Below are 10,525 nucleotides of genomic sequence, written 5' to 3'. Positions count from 1 at the left end.
TACTATTGATTCTAAAGGCTCTTTGTTTTATCAGAAACAGACATGTAACATCCTTGCAGACATATATATATATATATATATATATACATATATATATATTTACATATGTGGTCCGGCACTAAAGACAACAGGTGAGTCAGACGTTGGTGCCCCCGCAGCAGTAATTGCAGTATAACGATGTAGATGGCGCGGCACTCATGACTAGTTTAAAGGAAACCAGATAGGAGCCTAATAGCTTATCAACGTTTCAAATTTTATTTGTCATCAGGATCCTGATGACAAATAAAATTTGAAACGTTGATAAGCTATTAGGCTCCTATCTGGTTTCCTTTGAACTAGTCACGAGTGCCGCGCCATCTACATCGTTTTATATATATATATATATATATATATATATATATATATATATATATATAACTGCAACACGGGGGCGGCACTCCGAAAGAAAAACAACTCAGCACACTGAAGTGGTGGACCAACGTTTCAAATGTATTTACACATTTTTCATCAGGGTGTAAAAATGTGTAAACACATTTGAAACATCGGTCCACCACTTCAGTTGTTTTTCTGTCGGAGTGCCGCCCCCGTGTTGCAGTTATATTGGAGAGAGCTTGTCTTCATTTCCTGGGAGGGCACCCAGATTATTTCCAGCATCCAGCGGAGTGCCGGCCAACCACACCATTGATTATATATATATATATATATATATATATATATATATATATATAAAATTAATTTCCTATGCAACAATACAGACATATAAGTTAAATTCTGCACAATATAAAACAAGGATGATGGTTTTAAAAGGACAGAGTTGCATATCGCAATCAACGGAAGGTACTGCGGTAAAGGAATGTGCCGTGGTACTTACCAGTAGAGAAAAAAAAATACTGTAACCCATAGCAACTAATCACACTTTAAACTTCAAAAATATTATAGAATCATTACAGAACTTTTATTGTCCCAAGGTCTTCACATGTGACTTTGTCCACTCAGCTGCTCCACCATAATTCAACCATGAGGGTGTAGTATAAAAAGTCGGGATGACTAATGGTGAAGGTTTGTCCAGGCTGTAAGGTGTGTTGGACACTGCTTTTGGGGCCTACAAATATCTAGTTACGCCACTGGTCTGATAGCTAACGTACACAGAATAAGTTTTCAAGGGCCTTAGACAATGAAGGTGGCCCCTTTCAGCTGTGGGCCCCATAGCAGCTGCCATCCCTGCACCTATGGCAGTTGTATAAGACCTCAAGAAGTTCAAAGTCACCGACTTTCTACAACAACCAGATTCCTTTTCCAGAAACCAGAGGCTGCCTGGGAAATACAAGACTTTCAAAGCTACGGTAATATGGAGAAGTCCTAGCTGAAAGCGGGTCACCATACAGTATACAGTACATATATGATTTAAGCCTACATAACGTATTTAAAAACAAATACAAATATGTTAAAATGATGTTGGATTGTGTGCTCTCTCTAATGGCTGGGGTGGTTGAAAGAGGTAATTTATGTACAGCGGACAGCCCTTAAGGAAGAGTCCTCTCTGTTGCCCGGAAGCTACTTTGAAAAAGTTCATGATTTGCCTTTGTATCCCAAAGAATCCTCTCTGATATCTCTCTACCTTTGGGATGGTGTCAGGCATCAATGCCTGAGACATTTACAACGTGGCTGGAGGTCACTTTCCTGCAAAACAGACAATGAGATGGTATAAGTTTGGAGAAGAGGTTGGATGACTTTTAGCAGGAGCCCGGTGCTTGGTATAATTAGTTGGTTGGAGAACTTACTTAATGTCGGTCTCCTCAAGCTTGACCCTCGGGGATGGCCTGCCCAAGACCTTGGTAATGAAGAACATGAGACACCCACGACGCCTGGTCCTGTAACAGTTCAAGTCCACGGCCAGCAGAGTGACCAAGAATATCAGTAGAATGATCCCGACGATCAGTCCGGCTCCTAAGCCCTGCGGGGGATCTGGAATGACGCATGGGAATCAGATGTGGATCCTTATTGGACTAAGTCCCCAAAACAATGGGAGATTGGTCTTCACATTTCTTCTTGGGAATTACTGTTGTAGAGCCATTAATAAGACGGGAGATCTATAGAAGATGGAGTGTTGACCAAAGGAACCTATCAGATTGTACTAATTTATTTTGCACCTATTAGAAGATAATAGATTTAATCTGATTGGCTGCTATGGGAAACATCCAATCTTCAATCTGGTTTTCATTAGGGACATCTAATGTAAACTCTTACAAACAAGAAGGAAATGTAGATGTCAGGTCCGTAAAATATTGCAAAGAAGTAAAGCAACCAACCAATCAGCTTCTAGCTGTCGTTTATCAAGCACAGCCTTTAAAATAAAAGAAAGAAGCTGATTGGTTGTTTTTTTCATGTCTTAGTAAATAAATTTTACAGTTAAGATAGGGTCCAGCTATAATTGCTAGCTAGCAAATTCCTATGCTACTTACTGATGACTTGCAGTATCAACGTGGAGTTGTGTTCCCCTAATCTGTTACTGGCGTGGCAGGTGTATTCTCCCTCGTCCGACGTCTCCAGATCAGTGATAGACAGTTCCAGTCTGTTGGAACTTAGGATGTATTTCTGCCCATCGAGAGTTACTGGCTCCTCCCCTCTGTGGACCAATCACAAAGGAGATTGTTAAAGGGAATATAGATTTTTTTAAATCAGAAAATGAATGTAGACCACAGCCGAATTAAGCCTTGTAATCATATCGAAGTCCAGGAATAGAACATGTTGGGAGGCATGGAATTTGTATATTAAATTTAAACCAATGGTGTACTGTACATCAGATTTCAACTAATACAATTTCCGGTTCTGCTTCTGCACAAGAGGGAGAGCTAGTGATGTAATTATGCTCCATATGGGGGGGGGGGGGGGTGGGGGGTGGTACAGTATCCTATGTGCCCTGCTCTTAATCTGGCTGATGTAGACAAATTAAGCTCAAAAGGTGAAATTCTTTCTCTTATCAGAACTATATAACTATGACATAAATTACCTTTTCCAGGTGATATGCGGATCTGGATGTCCGGTCACGAAGCAGGTGAAGGATGCGTTGGATTTCGAGGTCAGATTAACCAAAGGATTCTGGAAATGCACAACTGGAGCCGCTGAAAAAAAAAACACCAAAATAAATTATAACTGTTAAAATATTCAGATTGTACCATAGTTTCTGTTTCCCGCTGCAGCGGTTGTAGCAGCCAATCAAAAGCAGTTCTTGAGGAACTTACTCTGCAGCAACTTTACTGCTGTTGTGGGCTACAAATCCCAGAAGTTTCACAACACCCAAAGACAGGGGCGGATTGGCCAAAGACATGGCAGGGAAGATTCCCTAGTGGCTGCTCTCTGGGGGTGTAAAAATGTCTGGGGTGTTTTTGGGCTCAACTGGGGAAGGGTTGGGGATATTTGTTATATTTGGGGGATGAGTTATTTGCTTGACGGAGGTTTTAGGGGTCAGTGTTCAGTCTTGAGGGGGGGTTCTGTACATTGCATAATAATTGTGTCTTCAAGATTGACTTACTGGGTGAGATTTAATAGGATGAGAGATTCAGAAAGTGAGAGATTTGGGAAGAAATCTCCAGTTTTTTAAAGCGGCAATCATTTACACTACAAAATCACACTGATTTTGCAGTGTAAATGATTGCCGCTTTAAAAAAACTGGAGATTTCTTCCCAAATCTCTCACTTTCTGAATCTCTCATCCTATTAAATCTCACCCAAGGAGTTTCCCACCCTACATAACCAGGACCCAAGGTGTCTGTATTATGTTAATTCAGTTCAACACCTTGAGTCCTATCAGAGAAAGAGCACTCTATGAATTAATATTACCATTGACAATGACGGAGACATTCTTGTAGGCAACCTCCTTCCTGTCTCTGATATAGGCCTGGCAGTAGTACATTCCAGCGTCTGACAACTGAATCTTCTCTATGGTCAAAGTTCCATCTTTAGTGGCAGAGAAGTGACCTATAGGGGAGAGAACAGACAGAGGAGATAGTTTAGCTAAATTCAGTTTTGTAATGTTTTTAATTATATTTACATTAAACTATTCGTCATATTGCACTATGACCTTTTTTTGTGTAGTTAATTATAAGCCTTTGAGGATTTTAAGCTTTGGAAAAGAAAATCCAGTTTGCAAAGGAACAGCGCCCCCCTGTGGACAAATCATTGCGTATAATTTCTAACAATGTTCCTCAGAATTGAAATTGCTTTTAGAATGTGTTATACTGATATCCTTATGAGAGGGGCCACCAGGGACAAAGTCTATGTTGATGTAGGTCCTGTGTGGGAAAGGAAGATTATTTGCAAAGCCCATATTTGAGACAAACCTGCTATGTTGGTTAAAGCAATCCCATCCCGTAACCAGTTGACCTGGGGAGGCGGGATTCCTTCCACTGCGCAGGGCAGTTGAGCGACTGAATCTGCTGTAAATTCTTTCCGAGTCTCCTGATCTTTCACAAATTTAGGCTTCTCTGTAGGAAAAGACAAAAAAAAAGCCAGATTGATATGATGTGTCATGTGACCAGAGAAATAATATGTGACACATTAATTATCTAAATACAGTGGCCTTTGCTGAGCTGGGAGCAAGCTGCCGTTTATCAAAGATGCATCCTGTTCGCTACGCCAAGTAAAATGTGTCTTCTTACTCCACCACGCAAGAGAAGCAGACACATCTGGTTAATGACAGGAGATGTGGCTTCACAGAGAACACAAAAAGAATGCATTACTCTACATGGCTGGGGAGTGCTATTTTGAGATAAAGTCACAGGGAGTATTTAACATGAATACTGAAAGAGGCCCACATACAGCAATTATAAACACATATGAAACCAATCGGTCATTATATAGCAATGCTGCACATAGGACCTCAATCGCTTCTCCTGCTGCAAAGTACTGATTGCTGGAACTTTGTGCTTGTGGACGACCTGTTCTGTGCTTGCAATAATTGACAGTCTAATGTCATTTGGGGGTGGGGAGGAGTGGTGATGGCCTCTGTTTGTTAAAATGTATGCAAATTGTTGCTGATTAGGAGGAGGGAAGAAGCCAGACTCTCTGTCATTGGATAGAGATTTCCTGGTCTCTTAAAAAGTACTGGGACAGCCGCAAGCCGCCGATGGTGTCACAGTGATCCAATGCTTACATCCAGCATTCGAGCACTCGCAAGTGACCTGTCTCCAAATCCACGCAATCTTGAAATGTATTTAATTTGTAACATGTTTTGTAATAAAGTTCTGCTTCATTACAATTCTATGTAGTTAATTTTTACCACCTGTAGGTGTCACTGTTGCTATTTCTGCCTACACAAGAAGAGACAGAGTTTGGTTTGTCACAATGCGGTGCACCATGAAGAAAAAGTTTACTCAATACAATAAAATCTACCTTTTAATCAGAATAAATGAAAATGGCGAAATATGACAGACTACATAAAACATGAAACAAATACACAAAAAATGTGAACAAAAGTGCAAGTTAAAATGACACGTACGGAGTCCCTATGTGTCTGACTCCTCCTAAATATATTGTATCAATCTAAGTATGCTCTCTTATATATTCCTCAACAGGTGGCTTATGTGGCCACTTCATTATATGGGAAGAGATATATGCTGTGATAGTCAATTTTTGTACACATTTTTTGTGTATATGTTTCATGTAGTCTGTCATATTTCGCCATTTTTATTTATTCTGATTAAAAGGTATATTTTATTGTATTGAGTAAACTTTTTCTGCATGGTGCACCGCATTGTGACAAACTAAACTCTGTCTCTTCTCGCATTTCAATTCTTTGTCCGTGGTAGCACACCCCTGTAACTTAAACAGTGATTATACTAACCATTCACACTCCACAGGGGGCCATTCTCATAGAAGTATCTATATCTCTAGAGTCCTGCGCGAGTGACCCCCCAAATCCACCAGTGCTTTTTCTGACTATGAAGGGGTTTTAACCATTGATACAAAGCCTTTTGACACACATAATCATTTTCTAACAAATAGCATTACTATGATTAGTGGATTACGGTCCACAACTAGACAGGTGCAGCTGCTGAGGGGTCAATTCCCATAGCTTTGGCCTTTCTAACTGCCCCCCTCTAGGAAAGTATAGCCACATCAGGCGATGCAGTGGGAAAAAGCATGCCCACTCTTCTGGGCATCTGAGAGTTCCACCCAATTAAGTATGGTGGTCCTTTAGATGCTCCTGTGGCACCAGTATTTGACCTAAGATGGTACCATGCAGCCAGGAGTGCCACCTAGTGCTCAGGATCCTAGTCCCAGACCCCTATTCTGTAATATGCTGATGTCAAATGTTCTTGGGCTCAGGAGGAGGCCCTGAAGACCCAGAATCTTGAGAAGGCATCTGCAAAGTTTTTTGGGGGATTCCATCATGGATTCGATTACTTTATCTCCCCATAATAAGGGACATTGCTTCTCTTTAGGATTCAAAAGGCTTTTGTTATCCTTATTCTTTTAGATCTATTCAATAAAACAATGGAGGCAAGGTTTGAGCTATAGTGATTGCAGGTATACAGGGTGTGTACAGCGTGACCTCAGCCCAACAGAACTTACGGATGACGGTCAGCTTGAGTACTGCGGTTGTCGCCTCTCCGGACGAGGTCTCCGCCTGACATTTGATGATGCGCTCAGGCTCCACCTTGGATGCTGTTACTGTGATACCATGCGTGACCTCATCAATCTCTTTGATCTTATAGAGATCTTTCTCATCACTAATCTCATCATCATCTTCAGCGAGCCACTTCAATGTTGTCTCAACGTTAGCTGTTGGAATAACATGAGAAAGAAAGGACCACATCAAAGACTAGCTACATGGAAATCTCCGGTAGACACTTGACCCGCCGTCTATAGAGACAAGGGCTATTCGCACAGCGCGCCGACCGCCATGCACTTACCTTTACATAAAAAGAACTTGCTTTCCCCTAAATATATCGCTCCGTCGGGAGGGACGATTTGCAGGCTCGGTTTTGAACAATACGCTAGAATGCAAAACAATAGCAAAAAATAGAATGCAAAACAATAGCAATAAATAGAATGTAAACCATAGCAATAAATAGAATGTTAATCAATAGCAATAAATAGCATGTAAAACAATAGCAATAAATAGCATGTAAACAATAGCAATAAATAGAATGTAAACCATAGCAATAAATAGAATGTAAACAATAGCAATAAATAGAATGTAAAACAATAGCAATAAATAGAATGTAAAACAATAGCAATACATAGAATGTAAAACAATAGCAATAAATAGCATGTAAAACAATAGCAATAAATAGAATGTAAAACAATAGCAATAAATAGCATGTAAACAATAGCAATAAATAGAATGTAAAACAATAGCAATAAATAGAATGTAAACAATAGCAATAAATAGAATGTAAAACAATAGCAATAAATAGCATGTAAAACAATAGCAATAAATAGCATGTAAAACAATAGCAATAAATAGCATGTAAAACAATAGCAATAAATAGAATGTAAAACACTAGCAATACATAGAATGTAAAACAATAGCAATAAATAGAATGTAAACAATAGCAATACATAGAATGTAAAACAATAGCAATAAATAGAATGTAAAACAATAGCAATACATAGAATGTAAAACAATAGCAATAAATAGAATGTAAAACAATAGCAATACATAGAATGTAAAACAATAGCAATAAATAGAATGTAGACAATAGCAATACATAGAATGTAAACAATAGCAATACATAGAATGTAAAACAATGCTACATTTCTAAGGATACCGATAGCGGAACAGTCTCAACACAAAAATAAATGGTCAGACATTTTAAAGCCCCTGCCTGTAAGTACACTTTTGGTAGCAGTATATGACTGGTTGCTGTGGGTTACTACACAGTAGTGTGATTGGTTGCTATAGGTTACAGTAGATTAGTATTTGCTATTTCTATGGCTTTGGAATATTAGTGTGATCAGTAAATCAATTACAATGTGTTACAGCAAATTAAAAGGATTGGTTGCTATAGGAAACAGCACATCAATATGGTTATTTGCTTTGAATTACAACACAGTAGTATGATCGGTTACTATAGGTTGCAGCACATGATTAGTGTGATCATTTGCAATGGATTACAGCACATTAGTAATATGGGTTGCTATGGGTTACACCACTTTAGTGTTTGAGCGGTTGCCACAGTTTAGAGACCACTAGTATGAACAGTAATTTATGGTTATTACAGCACATTATACAGTATTCAATAGTTGCAACAAATTGCAGCACATTAGTAAGATTAGTTGCCATGGGTTATTACAACACTGTAGTGTTTGAACAGTTGCTACAAGTTAGAGCCCATTGGTGTGAACAGTTGCTTAGAGTTATTACAGCACATTAGTGTGAGTAGTTGCAATGGATTACAGCACATTAGTAAGATTGGTTGCTATGAGTTACAACACATCAGTGTTTGCACAGTTGCTACAGGTTAAAGCACATTAGTGTTAGGATTAGCAACAAATGAATGCGCATTAGTAAGATTGGTTGCCATAGGTTACAACACATTATTGTCTGAGTAGTTGCTACAGGTTAGAGCCCATTAGTTTGAACAGTTCCTATGGTTATGACAGCACATTATAGACAGTAGTTGCAACAAATTGCAGCACATTGGCATTAAGGAGTTGCTACGGGTTTCAGCACATTATTAAAATCCATTGCTTTGTGTAACATCACATTAGTGTTTAAGCAGTTGTTACAGGTTACAGACCATTAGTATGAACAGATGCTTAGAGTTGCAGCACATTAGTGTGAATAGTTGCTATGGGCTACAGCATATTATTAAGATTGCTTGATGTGTTTACAACACATTAGTATTTAAACAGTTGGTACAGGTTACTGCCAATAAGTGTGATCAGTTGCTATAGGTTACAACCCATAAATGTGATCAGTTGCTACAGGTTACAGCACATTAGTATGACCAGTTGCTACAGGTTACAGCACATTAGGGTGATCAGTTGCTACAGGTTACAGCCCATTAGTGTGATCAGTTGCTACAGGTTACAGCCTATAAATGTGATCAGTTGCTACAGGTTACTGCCCATAAGTGTGATCGGTTCCTACAGGTTACAGTCCATAGTTGTGATCAGTTGCTACAGGTTACAGCACATTAGTGTGATCAGTTGCTACAGTTTACAGTCCATAGTTGTGATCGGTTGCTACAGGTTACAGCCCAAAAGTGTGATCAGTTGCTACATGTTACAGTCCATAGTTGTGATCAGTTGTTACAGGTTACAGCACATTAGTGTGATCAGTTGCTACAGGTTACAGCACATTAGTGTGATCAGTTGCTACAGGTTACAGCACATTAGTGTGATCAGTTGCTACAGGTTACAGCACATTAGTGTGATCGATTGCTACAGGTTACAGCACATTAATGTGATCAGCTGCTACAGGTTACTGCCCATAAGTGTTATAATCAGTTGCTACAGGTTACAGCACATTAGTGTGATCAGTTGCTACAGGATACAGCGCATGTTATATTATAATAATAATAATAATAATAATAATAATAATAATACTACAGCATAAGCCGATAACACGAGTGCGGAGGAGACTGCTCACCTGGGCCGGCCAGTAAGACCAGTAAGACCACAGAGCATCTTAGTGGTGACATATTGGATGTTTTCTGGTCCTGGGGACTGTCCGTGTGCGGTGTATCAGCTCATCCCTATGGGATTTATACCCTGCTCCCCAGGACCCTGCCCTCTGTCCCCCTCGGCCCCCTCCTCACCCCACATCACGTCCAGCTCTCTGCTCACCTCACAACCATGTCATCCTGAAGTCTGTCAGGCGCCAGGAGCTAGGATAGGGGACTTCGGAATCCATAGGGGAGAGGAAGGGGGGGGACCATTGGGAGAGGAGACGTGTGTCTGTCCTGTGCAGGAAGGAAGAGGGCTTACACTGCCGTCCAACTTCAAATAACTCCATCCACAGCATAGGGCAGTAGGAACAGATGTGGCGTATATCATTATCGCTATTAATATACTTACCACTGACATGTGAGAGTATGGGGTCTATGTACTAAGTCTTGGAGAGAGATAAAGTGAACGGAAATAAAGTACAGACTAATATCTCACTAATATATTACGCAGCCCTTTACAGAAACACTATATGGACAGAGGGTACATACCAGGGGCAAATGTTATTTATTTATTTATTTGCAGTTTCTTATATAGCGCAGCAGATTCCGTTGCTGGACCTACATACCAGGGGCAAATGCTGGACCTACATACCAGGGGCAAATGCTGGACCTACATACCAGGGGCAAATGCTGGACCTACATACCAGGGGCAAATGCTGGACCTACATACCAGGGGCAAATGCTGGACCTACATACCAGGGACAAATGCTGGACCTACATACCAGGGGCAAATGCTGGACCTACATACCAGGGGCAATTGCTGGACCTACATACCAGGGGCAAATGCTGGACCTACATACCAGGGGTAAATGCTGGACCTACATACCAGGGGCAAATGCTGGACCT

At 40.2% G+C, this 10,525-nt stretch overlaps 1 protein-coding gene across 2 annotated transcripts; it reads right to left on the bottom strand.

The window, feature by feature from the left end:
* Positions 1-534: 534 nt before the first annotated feature.
* Positions 535-9,736, bottom strand: LOC146042055 (neural cell adhesion molecule 1-like). 2 transcript variants are annotated; one of them, XM_083161958.1, is made up of 9 exons: positions 9,601-9,736; positions 6,914-6,997; positions 6,573-6,782; positions 4,340-4,483; positions 3,840-3,977; positions 3,011-3,122; positions 2,463-2,626; positions 1,782-1,965; positions 535-1,680 (listed from the first exon to the last, which is right to left on the bottom strand). In XM_083161958.1, exons 1-9 carry the CDS (start codon positions 9,650-9,652, stop codon positions 1,632-1,634), a joined length of 1,137 nt encoding a protein of 378 aa, XP_083018084.1. In that variant the 5' UTR covers positions 9,653-9,736; the 3' UTR covers positions 535-1,631. The 2 variants fall into 2 exon arrangements, with proteins under 2 accessions (XP_083018084.1, XP_083018085.1); XM_083161959.1 differs by having other exon boundaries at positions 3,840-3,956.
* Positions 9,737-10,525: the final 789 nt, after the last annotated feature.

Source organism: Crinia signifera, chromosome 19 (assembly GCF_055691185.1).
Source record: "Crinia signifera chromosome 19, ASM5569118v1, whole genome shotgun sequence".
Lineage (NCBI taxonomy): Eukaryota > Metazoa > Chordata > Amphibia > Anura > Myobatrachidae > Crinia > Crinia signifera.
The sequence above is the reverse complement of the archived record's forward strand: the minus strand, read 5'-3'. Positions and strand labels throughout refer to the sequence as shown.

Coding starts and splice junctions, on each gene's coding strand:
- LOC146042055 (XM_083161958.1), bottom strand. CDS start 9,652: ATGTCACCACTAAGATGCTCTGTGGTCTTACTGGTCTTACTGGCCGGC. Junction 6,998..9,600: donor GGTCTTACTGGCCGGCCCAG/GTGAGCAGTCTC, acceptor TTTGCATTCTAG/CGTATTGTTCAAAACCGAGC. Junction 4,484..6,572: donor ACTCAAGCTGACCGTCATCC/GTAAGTTCTGTT, acceptor CTTTTCCTACAG/AGAAGCCTAAATTTGTGAAA.